The sequence below is a fragment of the Schistosoma haematobium genome, chromosome 1, assembly GCF_000699445.3.
Source record: "Schistosoma haematobium chromosome 1, whole genome shotgun sequence".
NCBI classification, from domain to species: Eukaryota; Metazoa; Platyhelminthes; class Trematoda; order Strigeidida; family Schistosomatidae; genus Schistosoma; species Schistosoma haematobium.
In genome coordinates, this window is record NC_067196.1 from 53,468,307 (window position 1) to 53,486,149 (window position 17,843).

The window sequence follows — 17,843 nt, forward strand, 5'->3', positions numbered from 1 at the left end:
CTTACAGTAGATTCTGGATTGTACATTAACAAGCGCGAACTGCTCTAAACCAAAGGAAATCTAAAACATCTTTATGCTAATTTGAACTTGTTGTTTAGAATTACGTTGATTTGATTTTTATTTTATGTTCATAAGACAAACTTAATTTTAGTGTCATCATTACCCATGATTAACTTCATTGTTAGAACATTCAGATCGTTATTTCTTCGGTTTTAGACTGGAAATTAAACAATTTTAGCTATGATGATTTAGGGTTAATCAAAACGCACTGATGATTCAAATCCAATAATCTTTAACTTTAGTAGAAATATTTATTAAACGCTTGCGAATTATATTTCCTAAACTGACTAACTATATCTTTTATTTACCTTTTTAGGGCCGATAATTCATTATCTATGTATTTTCAAAAGCTTCGAGGATTTTATTTATCACCTTGTGTACGATTTTCATATACAACAGTAAGAAACTTATTCATTATATATATATTCAAGTAATTTAAACGAAGATGTAATGTCAGTGATCACGTTAATGTACGAAAATTTGTTATCTGTTGTTAGTGAAATGTAAAATAGAAGTGAAATATTACTGAAGATCATTCTTTTTTGTAATATCAATCATATTCAAAAAAATACGTCGGATATTTTTGATTGTTATCTTGTTCACACAAATTAACTTCTAGTCTCACCTAATGAGACTATGAAAGGATATTTTTATTGATTTTTATCTTGGGAATTGTTCATCTTACTAAGAATTAAAAATCTACGCTTCAACTATGGCATTTATTGAAAACGATCTTGGGATATTTTCATAGTACAATTCTATCTGTTCCCATAATTTTCCATTCAAAGACAAATCTAAACTAATATTGATAAATTTCGATAATGCAACGAAAAAACGAAGTTTATCAGTATCACGTGATAGAGGCGACACAAATAGTGTCATGTTGAAATGGTGAATTAAATTAGCCATCAACCGGAAATTCTATGCAGCCCAACTTGTCATTATTGAAAAGACAAGGTTTACGTTTCGTCAAAAGCCCAAAGAGCAAGTAAGCGATTGTGTCTATGAATTTATATGTATGTGCGGAAACATGTACATAGGGAGGAACAATTGTGATTTGCAATTAAGGGTGGGTGAACACATACCAAAATGGCTGCAGAAACAAATGAATTCCAGTGTTCAAATAAAATCACAGAATAGACAGACATCATCCACCATTGCGAAACATTTGATTGAGACCGGTCATAAGCTTGACATCAAGTCAGCATTCGTTGTTAGACAAAAGCCTTCAAGGACGTATACTAAGGTTTATTGAAGCCTTGGCTAAACGGAAACTGAAAACAATTTGTCCTTATCTTTGGCCTACCCTGGTGATACTGATTTATCATCCAGAGTGGTAATCACATTGTTTTGTGTACTTTATTATTATCAGAAGAGGTTTTGTGGAGATTGTAGTAATTTCAGTAGTTGAGATCATGAGTCCATTTGAAGTTAGACCACCATGGAAAACGTGGAAGCACTGGACGACCATTTCGTCCTATTGTGATACTCCTCAGCAGTGTGCATCCACGACCCCGCCTCGCGGGGTTCAAAACCGGGACCCTTGTTACGGCTTACCTTTAATCTGTCTAGTTGACCTTTTAATTTTCATAGAAAAATGTTTATGTGTGATCAGACTGTTCGAAATCTATTGCGCAAATATATCACATAATTCTGATAAACTTCGTCTTCTTATTGCATTATCAAAGGGACTAATTTTTTTAATATTGATAACTTCAGAATTTCCGATAGGCATAAGATAATTTTCATTTGTTGTTCAATAGCTTTTGAACAAGATCTGATGATTAAATAATACTTTTTAAAAATTTATTTCATTTTATTCATGGTAGAACATCATCAATAAATAGTAATGTCTCATATTGGGTTGAAATTACCGGAGTATCTGTGTTAGTAAAAAGCACTCGATGATTAGTAATTTATAGTGATTTAAATTGGAGAATTCTCTCATTAGCTAAAAAAATATATATGTGCATATTGATTTGCTCTTCTAATAAAAAATATGCAACATCTAAGTATGATATCAGATCTTACCAATTGGTCGACTTAATTATCCTAGAATTTAGTTAAATCATCCACCAAAGATACTTCCATTCATTTACGATTTGAATATATTTCCGGTTTGATAGTAAGGTGACTAGATTAATTAATTCTGTTCCATTAATAACTGAATCACTTATTCATACATATAAAATAAAAATTATGAACATAGGATGAGGGCACTTTGGGAACCTAGTGTTATATATTTAGAATATGTAATCAAGAATTACTGTACTTCGATTTTTCTATATTATTGATCATTCATATAACGTATCTTCCACTTAAATAAAATTAAGATTCTTTTCGGAACTTTAAGCCTACACAAACAATTCTGAAACTAACAATATCATCACCAAACCAATCGGTATACATATACACGTCAATAAGAATAGATGAAGCAAATTCGTGAATCACAAATGAAAAAAAATCATTATAAATCGCTTAGTTCTAGGGGTTAAGTTAATTTCATATAATCGATTGTATGATTCATCTTAAAAAACTATATATTTGATAAAAGTGCTAAGAGATCTTTAGAAGATAACTTAAGATACATACTAATGATAACAAAACCCGGATTCTAGATATATTTAAATAGGTTTCTACGATCACTAACAATCAATATTAATAATATTCAGTCTATTTGGTTACATTACCGAATTGATGGAATTAATTAGTATCCCATTACATATGAATTAACATTATTCAACAAACGACTGTTGTGTTATGAAAACACCTCGTATAGAGCGAACCTAAAACAAAAGAAATTAGTTTTGATATATTTGCATAAAGTTCTTAACTACCATTATTATTATGAACATAGGAAAAGTTATTTGTTATATTAAAATTAAAAAACGAAGTTCAGTGAAGGGATCTCTTTTCAACGGATGTATTATCAAGCTGTACAATCGTATTTATATGAAAAAAGTACTAATTCCGTGAGGAAATGTGAACACAATTAACCAAGATGACGTAATAGAAAGATTGCAATACTAGATTACGTAATACGGATGATAACAATAGATTTAGTGAATATAATAAAATGTTTTTGTTATAATAATTAAAGGTCATAGAGATGTAAAAAATAAGTAAGGTGATATGATGAGTATTTATGAATAAATCAATGAGAATATAAGACATAAGTAAAGGGGAGAATGCAGTAGTAATAATAATAATAATAATAGGATAATCAAAATAATTAAGGCCAAGGTAACGATAAGGCGTACTTCTTTTGTACGCATAGTTCTGGTTTAAGCTCCTAGATGGTAAGAGCTTCGGCTATTTTTGAGAGTTGGATGCGAAGAAATCTGGGTAGATTTGAACGAATCATATAAACAACCTTAAAATCAGATTGTGGATCTGTAGAATGGTTACAGTCGATTAGGTGTTCAAGTACAGAACTCCTAACTGCTTTCCTCTCACCCTTATAGAACCAAGCTGGGATATGTTCCCGTATCCGAGTTGTTATGTTCTATTAAATAGCAAACTTGTCTAATGATGATCATATCTTGAGTTACTTTGCGTGGAACAATTTTTGAAAACAATTTGCACAACAACTGCAACAAATCATAAGAAATTCAATGAAGTATAAAATAATATGTAGAATTAGCTATAAATTGTGATCTGCTTATAAATAAAGTTTTTTTCTCAATATGATTAATAATTCTCCTCTTTGTTGTTATTTCTTTTCTTTTTAATCCACAGATATCCTACATTGCATTTTTGTGTTTTTTTACCTACGTTTTACTATTTGCTGTTGATCTACTCTTACCTGTGTTCTCATTTCAAAATATTCTCTTATATATGTGGGTGATCTCTTTTATTGCAGAACATATACGTCATGTGGGTTTACCTTATTTATTATTTTTTGTCCATTATTATCTGTAATTATTAGTACATTATATATTATTATGTAACTTAGTATCAAATGGTGAGTGTTTTTCTGAAAATCATTTTCTTAGTAAATAAAAAAAAGTGGAAGAGATAAAAATGCATATTTAACGGGTGTACAATAAATGATAGATATTAGGGATAGTGGGAAACCATTTTAGCATTAAACTATTATGACAAATTTTACAACATAGATAACAGAATAACATTATATTGAACTGTATTGTACTTAACTTGGCTTGCTGGACATCATAGTATATCTTAGTAATTTGGGATAGATAATGAGAAAGAACGGTCAAATTAGATTGATTTTGATGAGGAGTAACATATAAGAAGAGTGAAACGAGTTGTTTAGAACAACAAACCCTTTTAAGCATCTGTCAGAGTAGGAGTCATAAAGGTCACTGTATAATATACTAGCCATTATCCTAAAAATTCAAGCTAAACCTTTAACTGTTTGCTACTCAACTTAAAAAAGTGTTTGATCGATTTCCAGTTAATGTAATTTTTAGTTATAGACTTAAGTTATCATAAGCTATATGAATCTTTTATAGCGGTAGAATCAGTGCCGATTGTCCATAACGTGTAATTCTATGTCATATATATCATTAGATAATTAGATTTAATTTGAGATACGCGTAAATTATGTCTTAAGCTTTTCAAGATAAAGATAACATTGATTACTTTGAAAAAATGTCCATTAAAACTATTACGATGTTTATTATGACGTCCTACTTAAGAATTTATGCCTGACTTTCTAACTACAAATATTGTGATAATCTTTCTAATCTTAGGTTTATTTGAACTGGATAAGTATGAACGCCAACAGTACATACTCACCCACTAGTATTAGAAGTTTATTCATTACATATATATATATATATATATATATATATATATATATATATATATATATATATATATATATATATATATATAGAGAGAGAGAGAGAGAGAGAGAGATTGGATTGACTAGCATAAACATTCAGTTTAAACGGTATGAACTATCTAGCCAAGTTCATTCATTTTGAAATCTCACATCAAAACTGGGTCTTAAAATAAACAACACCACAATATAATTTAAAAACAAAATATTTCACATAATCGATACAAAAATAAAATGTGAACAATCGATTTCATAACTTAGTATTCTAATGAATTACATTTAACAGTAATAAATTCTGAATAAGATAAAAACAGTAGAATAATGATAAGTTTGGAGTTGTGGAGATTGTTAAGTTTTTGATTAAAATCATGAATTAATCAATATTATACCACTATTGAAAACCTGGAAGCACTGGGCGGCCGTTTCGTTTTATTATGGGACTCCGCTATATCGTACTTGGGATCTGAACCCAATACCTTCCGTTTCTCACGCGAACGCTTAACATCTAAACCACTGAGCAGCGATCCAACGGTGTTAATAGCTAACTTCAACCAATCCACGAAATTGCGCGAGTATCTACCATTGTTTGAGGTAGATGCCTGTCTCTACCTGACACGAATTATCTCCACTGGTCACGGTTTATCACCAGGACCTTGAAACTTACCTCACGATGCTAGTAATTAGGGAGCATATAGTAATTATCAGTATAGGGTTGTGGAGAATGCGCACAGCTGAGAAGTCCCATAGTTGGACGAAACGGCAGTCCAGTGCATTCAAGTTTTCAATGAAAGTCTAACGTCGATCGTTTCATGATCTCAATCAAAAACATAAAATGATGATAACAGCTTTATTTGATACTTATAACGCGATGCATTAAAAAATTATCAGTATAACAAATATCTCACACACACATTCAAACTGTAATTATTTAAAGTACATTCTAAAAATGTTTTTAACAGTCAATATCTGATACCGACCGTTGTTCATTAAATTTTTATGGTCATTCCAATGTACTTGTGCCTCGTTTACTAAAGGGTATTTGAAGTGGTAAATGTACGAAGAACCGATAGGTAAAGTCTAATCACCGGATTTTTTCCGACGATCCCAACAAACCTGACATTGAAGGAAATAACTTATATTAGATTTTTTCGAGACCCATATATATATATATATATATATATATATATATATATATATATATATATATATCGTCTACTTCTAGACAGGTTTCCAAAACTCTAAGCAAAAATTTATTTTGTGCTCTTCCTCTCTACTATTGATCAGGGAATGCTGGGTGAAGTTCCATTCAAAATATATTTAACAAAGCTATGGAAATGTTTGGAAATTATGGCCATTATTATATTTATACTTGGCACAGCATTACAACTTTTAGTATTGACTGAAGAAGCGGAAAGATTATCATTTACACCAGTGAATCCAGTTAGTGCTATACAAGAAGCTTTATTGCAGTTGGCAAGAATATTTTTTGGACTTTCATTGTGTATATTCTATCATCGTATCTTAGAATTATTTACAGTAAATATACGTCTAGGACCAATGGTTATTATGGTACAATCTATGGTAAGTATCTTTTAATATGTTCAAAATAATTGAAATGGATTGTTTTGATAATTCATGACTTTGATCATTGTTTCCACCTCAGTTTTGAAATAATTAATCAATTATTCCGATGATAGAAATCCATATATATATATATATAACATGGATCTTAAGCTCTGAGACTTAGCATATCTTTTTATGAGTTATTCGAATGAAAAGCCGATTATTTGCTGTTATAACGGTTGGTTTTCCAACGTTTACGCTTATCGGACGTTAATTTACCTTAAACAAATATCTACACTAGATCCCTCCCAGTGTCTATTCTACAGGACGTCAACACAACTCATATCAAGAACACGTGATTAGCCTGACCACAACGTAAATATATTTCCATACCAGAAACCCGACACAATCCAACAACAATGAACAACCAGTGATAATAATTATAAGGATAGGGAAATATATTACTCATCTGACACCTGTCAGACTATCTACATGTCCGACTAAGTAGACAACCAATCATTATCATTCTCGCCCGCACATTACTTACCTGGAGTTTCAGTATCACTTAAATAGAAAATCATCCTAGCTCTTCCTGCTGGATAGTATATTTTTAGTGTTTGCAAGATTTTGAAACAACATAAATTCTTTAAGTCTGTTTAGATCAGATGGGCTAAATACGATTTGTTTTCCTACACTCGTTAATCACAACCAAGGTCAATAATGCCTATGTTTAAACAAATAAACTGAAATTTCTCATTTTATTTTGCAGATTGTTCGTGATTTAATTCCATTTTTGGCTTTGTTCACTGTTGTCGTAGCTGGATTTGCAATATTACAATGGGTTACTGCTTATCAATCAACGGCTAGTTTAAATCCACTAACAAATTTATTCACTGTGTTCAAAGCTTTACAATTGGCCTATTTCCAAGTGTTCGGTGAATATGAAATGAATACTTTATCTGGTGAAGGTAAGCACCCTAGAAAACACTTTGACAATTATGTATAAAATTGCTTTGTTCCAAAAACAATTTCATTAAAGAAAGTTTTGATATTTGTTCATGATGGGGTTCATATGTAATTTTCCTGTCTAAAGTTTGCTTTTGTAGACCTTAATATGATCTATATATATTTATCACATGTATCTGGAACATTTAGTTTATTTGGAAACGTCTAAAAACAGAAGAAACTATAATGAATTCAAACTGAAGAAATAGACTGTACGAATAGTTTAAAATATATTGTAGTGAACGAACACTCGGATGGTGACAATCAATATATTATTTAACATAAAATCGCAGAGTGAAAACCATGCATTCAATAGTTCATTTGCAAATCTTCCATCAACTGTCCTTTACATCCTTCATGATTCTTGCAATTCTCAGTTTTCTTGTGTTGCCCTTTCTGTTTTCTTCAGTGAAATCTTCTCAACCTTCTTTTGACAGGCATTCAACTTCTGATGACGCTAAATACTACTTATGTCTGTCGATATAAGCATATATAGAGTGCACCACAATATTACATTAAATAGTAAAGCGTTTTTACGTAGAATAAATTAATTAGGAAGACTTTTGGGGGCTAGAAGTAATTCACGAATGACTCTAGATATTCTTCACAGGAGAGTTTATGCAGACCACCTAAATACATTCTGAAGTCAACTTTTGACTACTGAAACAGTTTTATTGCATTTTCACGCATACAGGTTTTTCTGAAAGGAGAATGATGAGCAAAAATGATGACATTCACAGAAAAATTTTTATGTAAATGAGTAGATCAACTTAATCTGTTTCGACAGAACACTTTTTAATTTTCTATACTGATTTATTTCTTTTGATTAGTTTTATTGGACTCCTGTAAGAATGATAAAATTAACTGTCCAGGAGGCTGGTCCACTTGGCTATCACCAATACTTCTTGGTGTATATGTAATACTTACTCAAGTTTTACTATTGAATCTTGTAATTGCTATGTTTGCGTAAGTTAATTATTTCATTTTTAAATCTGTCCAATGAAATATGTACGCTTCTATATGATAAAAATAGTTAAGAATCTGTTGATGTGACGAATACAAACTGTAATTATCTTGTGTTACAAAATTATATCAACTGAAAAACGACAGAAAACTGGAAAGCATCATAAATTTATTTAAATTTAGTAAATCATTCCCTAGGAAACCACACCTACAACCATATTCCATTAAGTCCAGAATAAATAACGGATCACTAGAATTCAAAACAAAACAAAAAAAACAAGAACAATCTAATTTCAACTTTACAAGCGATTAGTCTAGTTATCACTTTGAAGAAAAAAGTAAGTTCTGATCTCGATTCGACACGAAAATGTGAATAGGAATGATGAAAAGTTTCAAACAACTATTTATTCTTCTTTGATTTTTGTTAGTTTCTTTTTCTAGACAACAATAATTCTTTTCTACATCTATTGATACATGTCCAGTAATATTAACAAAAATTCATTATAAAAATAATTAGCTTAGTATTGTACGAAATATATTCAAAAACATTCAAATTAGATGTACCTGTATTAACATAATAAGGGAGAATATAAATGATAGATGTACAAATGATAAGTAAAATTTGCTAAGGAGTTACTCTTTCTACTTTCTGACTCAATCAAATGATATATTTCCCTGAATCATCTGATATCTATGCACGATTGTGTTGATAAGATCTATGACATCTTCGTACATTATTAACCATTTGTATAGCTGTATTTTCCCAACTGGATAAAATTGACAATCTATCAATATAAATAGAAGGAAAGACATATTACTCTCTATTTTCACAACAATCTAAAGTAGGAATACTGTAGGCACTTATGCCTTATTTTGTTATTGTCATTGATAATAAATTTAACTACAAATTATCTGTTATATTGAAGCCAAACGTCTAGTTGTTTCAAACGAAAGTAATCTATAATGACTATGGTGATAAGTTGGTAGCTATTTTGTCATTATAAGGAGAAAATATATATGACTACAAATAACCAGGAATTATTTTACTATTCATTTGATTTTTAAAAAGCTTAAGGTTTTTAGTCAGTACCCGGTGGTTTATATGCTTTTTCTGAAATAATGATAGTTATATCATCCAACAATTACATGTTTAGTTTCATTGCTCATATTATTAATCACTTACGATAAATTGTAATTTAAATACAAGATTCTAGTTTGACTGGAACTGAAGTAAAATATTCCATCCATCTGTATGTGATTTGTCTGTTTAGCTGATAGAGTTGATTGATATTAGCAGCTGCGCATGTGGCTATTAAGTTATGTAATTCCAATAAAATCATGATTAGAAATACTGATGAGTTTTCTGGGATGTTTTGAAATGATAATTTATATTTCTTTTCTAATATTTTATTAGCTCTACGTATATGAGAATTGAATCGGCATCAACAAAATATTGGGCATTACAAAGATATCATATAGTAGGAGAATATGTGAATCGTTCACCGATTCCACCTCCTTTAAACATAATCTGGTATATTTACTTAATAATACGTTATATAATAAGAGGCTGCAGGAAAAGTCCACTGAAAAGTGATCATCCGTTTAGTAAGTTATATATATATTTATTTATCATACTCCAAGAATAAAATAAGTCATAATGTAGTATTCATTACTAGTACAAAGCAGTTTGAACCTTATTACTAATTCATATTAATATCTTTTCTATAAGATTTTGAATTCAGTTCTTCAAGTCAAAACCTAAAGTGTTTTATATTAAAGAACTAGATGTGAATACTTTTAATCAAGAAACAATAAACTATACGGAAAGTCAGCTGCTTAAGTTAGGTATCCGTGCCAAATTATTTGTACTGAATTATTTATTTCCCGAGATATGCCTTATCAGATTTCAAATCCGCATCCTCCAAATGACCTAAACACTATGCTTTTTAAACCATTTTAACATAGAAATAAGTAACTATCCAGTGCTCTCAGATTTTTATCGGTTCATCAGGTTATGACAGTTTGTGGTAAAAACTCACTTCAATAACTAACAGTTTACACAAATCTTGTATCTTAATATTACATTTGATGTCGATAAACGATATATATATAATTCATTATTACTGGCCTTGTGATTTTTTGGAAATCATTGAATTTTATAATTTACATCATGAACTGAAACTCAATAAACTTGACAATATTCTTATCATAATCGTATACTTACTTGTGACGTATTTCGAGAGGTAATATCGAAATTCTAGTGAGAAGCCTTGACATACGAACGTCGTGAGGCAGTTAACCACCAGTGACATTGAGAAGTGACTGACTAATATTGCGAATTGATTAAAGCTAGACTTGTAAACTACTGGACACCAGCTCAGTTGTCTAAAATCTAAGGAGTCATTACGAGACCTAAAAGTCACACATTTGATGATACCGACTGAGGTGATAGATGCGTACCACTGAAAAATACCGTACAAAGGCAAAATAACTTTTCAGTGCTTCCTGGGTTTCTATGGCTGCCTAGTTACGGTCTGTTTATGATCTAAAGAAAAGAATTGATTACATTGAAAATTTTCGGTATATTTTAAACATAGAATGTATATTTATTACTAAGTAATGATCAGTTTCTATGTGTTCGGTAATTATTCTGGTAGTGTTTTAATGGTATTCAGTTGACATGATTATCTCCTTTCCTTTTTCCACTTCTTAATAAGTTGAATAATTTCATGAAGTGGAATATAAATGTTCACTTTTAATTTTACTCTGTTTCTGAACTTTATCAGATAAAATATCATAAATGATAAAATTTTTCAAACTTATCACAATCCGGAAGTAATAAAATTAAATGAATCTTTCTGAGTCCACAAACAATATTTCTGTTTATTGTAGAGAATCATAAAATCAACCATTTTTTTGCACAACAGAAGTAATTATACCTTATACAAATATACGTATAACAATTATATGAAATGAGCTATCATCAAGAGGGTAATCTACATAAGTGTTTCTAGTAAAACTGGTAATAATGTTTTAGAGTATCAATTGTTCCGAAAACAGCTAAATGACTCACTCAGATGATCGTTTCAATTTAATAGATTTAAATTTGTTTTTAATCTCTCAGTCAGTAGTAATAATAAATATAGCACTAAAGTTACAGAATGAGAAAAAATATCGATTGATTGATTTATTAACAATTCTAGAAAAATCCTTTGAATCTGGATCATCTCAAGAATTACGTCTTATACATTGGGAAAGATTACGTTTTTGGGATTATGATCGATATATTATTCAAGGTAAAAAACGTAAACAGAAAGAGACTGGAAAAATGGTCAGTGTTCGAACTACAGTAATGCAAATGAATAGAGGTGCTGAAATGTCATCAGAAATAGCTGCAGCTATCTCAACATATTATCATACAACGCAGGATCATCTAGCAAGAGTTGAATCAAAAGCTGATAGACTTAAAATTGTTGAAGAGAAAGTTGATAGAGTATTAAGCTTAATCAAAGAATTAAACTTAAAGGTATTTTGCTATTATTATTATTATTATTTTGTTCGGATTTTCGGTTATAATGAAATATACATTATTTACTACTTAACTAATGTATATTGGTTTATAAATGTTACTATAACCTATAATCACCTTGTACAGAGTTGGATTGTTAAGGACTTTTAATCACTACACAAAGATCATGTACTTTTTTCAACCCGACAGCTTCCATTTGTAATTTAAACTATCATTACCGGAGTCTTAGTTGATATCGATCGTAACTGTTAAAATATGTGCGTCTACTGAGATATTCATCTGTACTACTTAATGTTTGGCTAAAACATCTAATAATTTAAGAGACAAAAAAAACATCTCTATTCCTCTCAAATCATGATTGACAACAATTAATGCCTTTTCAGTTTTCTTTTCAAATTAAAATTAATTATAATCAGCACTACGAAATTATAATGTTGAAGCAAAGGAGTGGATGCAAGGTTTCATAGAAATGTATAAGTGAGCAGATCACTGTTCTCATCAAAGATATCTTGAGCCTATAAACGTCGTGGGAAGAACATTTGAGCTTGATATGTTACAAAATACAGAGTTGTAAGAAAGTTTTGTTTATTTTGGTAGAAGAATATGTATATGCATTATCAGGTTTTCATAGAGAGTTTGAGAACAACAATCCCTTTGAGTAGTGAACTGATGAATGTTGCGTGATGTTTTGTAAAGATGATGATTTCAAATTTGGATGTCCATTCTGAAGAAAGGACAAATTTGTCGCGAGTAGTATTAATAGTAGAAGTTGGCTAATTTTGTCGTAAATGAGGTTACTTTTTTAAGGATTGTTGTCAAAGCTTTTATGCCAACCACTGTTCGACATGTATATACAGCACACATGAAACTGAAAAAGTTGGTCAAAGATATATTTACGATTTTCTCTTCCAAATAACTTTCAAAAAATGTCACTTCAAATACATTTTAATTTATTAACCGATGGAAAGTACTAACAGTTAGACATTTAGTATGTTTACAAAACACAAGTCTTAATTAGAGTTGAGGAAAATACCATTGGTATTTTTCCGTACAAATCAATAATATTTGAGAAACCATCAATTATCGTAGCAGACAGTTTGCGTTCGGATACCGGACAGAATTACTAACAAGTGAAAGTTATACTTGTAAACGTTCTGTTGAGTAAATTGGAGAAATTTCAATTGTCTGAGCAATATCTTGGCAAAGTATCTATGACGTTAATCATAAACATCCATGACAGGCATTCTACGTCCAGATAAAATATTCGATTAACTGAACTAAGTGACTACACTGAGCGGCAACAGACTAACAATATTAAATGTTGTTTAGCAGTTAGTTACTCAAGTATATCAGAATGACACATGAAAGTATTTTTATAAAAACAACGTTTTTAACCGTACAACACTCAACTATATTAATACTCTACATCAGAACAACATCAGATATTCATATTTATGTCTATTTTATAAGAAGTAGACGAATTGTCCTAGAATTTAGTAATTTCAATCGATGATTGATAAACATTCAAAGTATTCCGCTGACAAACTTAAACCATTTCGAGAGAAAATAGGTTAACCAAGTGAACTAAGACAGATGGGATAATCCATGTGTATGTGAGACTAATAAGAATGCATGTTTTGTAACATGTGATTTCAATGAGATCAATGGTAATTCTTAAAATATCATCAGTCACTTTTCTTTTCCATAAATTTTCGACTTTATAGCTCTGAACTAAACACTAACTAAGTATAATAAATATTCACTTTCTTCGTCTAATCCATTCCTTCAGTTTTTTCACTTACGATTGGATGTATTCACATCAATGAACTTATTGTAAACGTTACCTCTCGTAAATTTGTATTTGTACAGATAATTATTATGTCAGTAGTAGAGCAAAATAATTCATAAAAAGATGATAACCATTCGTCATTTAAACTTTGTTCACTTTGATTAGGATAAGTTTAAATTGATTTTGTTTTGTTGTTTTTTTCACGACTGTTTCAAACACTATATTCAATATGATCTCTCTAGAAATTACAACCAGAAGAAACGCAACCTAAACAGCAAACAGGTAAGATATTTTATTTTCGTAATCTCTCAATTCTATATTTCGATTATTAAACAGGTATACATATATATCAATAGTGGAAAAAAATAAACCCATTCGACTAATTATTAATTAAAAGACTAGTATTTGAACGAAGAATATTCTTTTCGATAAATTCTCATCAGGTTCTACAGTTATACATCCAAATTAATAATCCGAAAAAAATGGCCAGGGTAAGGGCAAAATACATCGTTTAGAGCATGTGAATTTAGGATTGTGATAAACAAAATACAATAAAATTGTTAATGTTAATATGACTTATATAGAATGTAAACTTGAATCAGCTTATATGTTTAAGATCCATATTTATTCTGATCATGTATCTTAAACATATAAGCTGATTCAAGTTTACATTCTATATAAGTCATATTAACATTAACAATTTTATTGTATTTTGTTTATCACAATCCTAAATTCACATGCTCTAAACGATGTATTTTGCCCTTAACCTGGCCATTTTTTTCGGATTATTAATTTGGATGTATAACTGTAGAACCTGATGAGAATTTATCGAAAAGAATATTCTTCGTTCAAATACTAGTCTTTTAATATGACGGGGATCTTTAAACGAATAATTATTAATTGTTTGCATTGAAGTAATCATAACAAAAATCAATAATTCGCAGAAAACCGACTAGTAAATTTATTGCTGTTTTCAGTAAAGTTGAAGATAAGTTTAGAAAAACTTAACCAACTGATTTCAAAAAATATTATCTACATGACTTGACTCAAGTTGTAGTGAATGAGAACACAAATGGGGACAATCTAATGCACTTGAATACAAAATTACAGAACGTTTTAGTGAAATCTGAGAATCATACAGTGAATACTTCATTTGAAAAATGTCAATCAATCGTCCTTCATTGCCACACTAATCATTCTTTGTTTTGGCTCCCTTTTCTTCTTAACCTTCTGCCTCCAGGCATTTCACTTTCAATTGATGATATATACATATATATCAACATCTGTAGCACACCATAAAGTAACTATTGATGCAATTAGTATTTTGTACTAGGTCTATCAACTTTTACAGAGAATATATTACACTTTTCTAGCCAGCAGGTATTTCAATTCTATCATTTATTGAAATAATACTAATTATCTTTAGTTTTATTTCGTGAAAAAAGGTAGCGAAATGAGACAAAACATGCATTCACCTTATTATTCAGTTATAGAAAATGAATTTTATTTCATTTTATCTAAGTTTAGAGAGTGATACCTACATAGTTTTGATGCATTTATTATATATTTAGTTGGTCAGTTATTTGTTGTAAAATTTTTCAGAAGCTAATATCTAAATTAATATTGACATAGTTCGCAATAAGATCAAGAAAACTCTGTATGATCATCCATAGGATTAGCTACAAAATACTATTTTATGTAAAAATCATTTTCGTTAAGAATTATTGGTTTAAATTGGTGTCTTAAACTAAATTAGGTTACAATACTTTTTTTTAATAAATTCTTATATATTAGAATAATAAGCCTTATTAATTAAGAATTAATGACTGAAAATTCTTTAACCTCATTGCGATTGATAGTAATCATATTAATCTGCATATGATCTTTCTGGAAATACAGTAAATCAATATGAACACCCATAAATCAACCAAAATGATTAGAAAAACATTAAATCAAAAATTCATTAAGAGTGATGTTTAATTGATCATATCGATTTGTAGTGCCCGCTTTAAATTAGTCACTCTTCAGCCTTAAACCTATCACTAATGAAGTGATTAAATTTATTGGGGGGAAACTGTTGAATATCAAAAGTTTAGTTTTATTTATTCCGTTATAAATATATACTATTTATCATTACTAATGATTCAGTAATACTATTTGTAAATCTTTTTTTTCATTTCTCTTTTCGTTTGTTTTATTTTTTTAGGCATGGATACATCTCTTGGTTCAAGGCTTGAAAGAATACTTATAAGTTAGTGAAAAAAACGCTCTTTTGTCCAAACATCTTAATTTTCCTTATTTAAATTAATGTATTTAACACAAAAGATTAGGAATTTTAAAGCAGTGATTGTGTTTATTTGTATTGCTTTTAGATTGTTATCTCAGTAAAAAAATATTGTTACTACAATGATTAATTATAATTAGGCCAAGTAGAAATATAAAATAACAAAAAGGTTTATTATAAGCAAATATGGGTGGTGACTGGCAGTGGAAGTCAAGACACGTGTTCCGTCCTATTTGGGACTCGTCAGCCGGATATACCTGCATCTCAGAGTTGAGAGACTCTGGGACTCGAACCCAGTACTGTTTGCTTCAAACGCCATCGCGTTATCCACTTAGCTACTGAGTCCTGATAGCCACTTGCTTGTGCAATGGGGTGAAGTTTAATCCATTTAGTGGATAACGCGATGGCATTTGAAGCAAACAGTACTGGGTTCGAGTCCCAGAGTCGACATCAACTCTGAGATGCAGGTACATCCAGCTGACGAGCCCCAAGTAGGACGAAACGCGCGTCCTGGATTCCACTGCTAGACACCATCCATCTCTGCCTATAATGCTTGTAAACTAAGGCAATATCGAGGCATACGCACAGTATGCACATATGCCAATAAGAGACTGATCAATTTCAGTCTTAAACACCAATGTGAAGATTCAAGTAAAACAATACCAAGTGAATTATAAAGGTTTATGGTTATTGATGAACTCATCTGAGGACGAAACGAATGTTGGTATAAGTTGAGAACATGAACTTTTCTAGTTCCAATCTCGTATCAAGACACAAATTTCCTTCCAAGACTTTTAATTAAATATATACATTGGTAATTGAGAATGATAATTTAAATGTCTCATTGATTAAATGATAGTTTTCAATGTCAATCAATACCAGCTGAAACGTTTGCCTTACTGGTGATAGTTACAAAGTTAGTTTTTCGTATGCAGTTTCGAATATCAGTGATTGTCTCTGAAACTAGTCTCATAGAAATCCACTCCTGCATTTGAACGCAGCGTCAATCTCATTTAAGGTTATGTCCTAGTATGTATGTTATGCATAGGGTAAGAAGTTGAAGCACCCTAACCACTACTTTTTTGACTAGATAAATCATGACAAATATAACATCCTAATCACTTTTAAGAATTTTCATGCTGGGTCACTGAGAATTGATTCATTCACTAATATACCGTTTTACAAACCTATCTAAAACGTCTATTAAGACTATTATCTAAATTCAGTTGTTCAATTGTTCACTTCAACAAGCTTCCTTCTTTGTTTCTTGTATAGCTAAAGAAAAACCAAACATAGCTTACTCCAGATCAAAATCAACTGATCAACCAATGATAAAACTGATTCAAGGAACAAAAAGCAGTCAGCTAGCTGTTTTTGAAAAAGGATCACACAAATATGCAGGATTTGTGCCACCAACAGCTGATCGTACACCTCGTCTATTTCCTCATCCAATACCATGGGATGTAAGTGATTATATTTTAATATAAGTTTGTTATTAAAATTTAATAGAAATATTTCGACTCAAATGTTTTCTCAATGAAAATTTTATGTAATTGTGTAGGTAAACGTTGATTACATTTTTTGTAGCAGAAATGCAAAATTTTAAAAACTTGTCTATTTTTATGGCTAAACACTAAATGTTCCATTTGAATTTCGACATCAACAAGTTGTTTCTTTTTGTTATTCGATAATCAATTGTTTGATCAAATAAATAGCTAGCTAATCTCTTTTTAAAATTCAGATACTGATCCAAATAAAGGTATCTAATAAAGAAAATACGAATGTTCTATGTTGATTATATACAAATATAAATAATACAATGACGTCAATTAACCAACCA

At 30.2% G+C, this 17,843-nt stretch overlaps 1 protein-coding gene across 2 annotated transcripts in view; it reads left to right on the forward strand.

Annotated features, from left to right (window-relative positions):
- Positions 1–17,843, forward strand: part of TRPM2_1 (Transient receptor putative cation channel sub M member 2) — a gene marked incomplete at its 5' end in the record, with an annotated part of 100,182 nt that overhangs the window by 68,320 nt on the left and 14,019 nt on the right. Inside the window, 10 exons of one of the 2 annotated variants that reach the window (XM_035733982.2) lie at positions 377–458; positions 3,799–3,936; positions 6,155–6,451; positions 7,203–7,401; positions 8,269–8,404; positions 9,816–10,006; positions 11,605–11,927; positions 13,962–14,001; positions 15,926–15,970; positions 17,279–17,466. In XM_035733982.2, coding sequence (XP_035590190.1) covers positions 377–458; positions 3,799–3,936; positions 6,155–6,451; positions 7,203–7,401; positions 8,269–8,404; positions 9,816–10,006; positions 11,605–11,927; positions 13,962–14,001; positions 15,926–15,970; positions 17,279–17,466 — 1,639 coding nt within the window. Of the gene's footprint in view, positions 1–376; positions 459–3,798; positions 3,937–6,154; positions 6,452–7,202; positions 7,402–8,268; positions 8,405–9,815; positions 10,007–11,604; positions 11,928–13,961; positions 14,002–15,925; positions 15,971–16,512; positions 17,467–17,843 lie in introns of those variants that run through there. The other variant, XM_051209055.1, reaches the window with a different exon arrangement.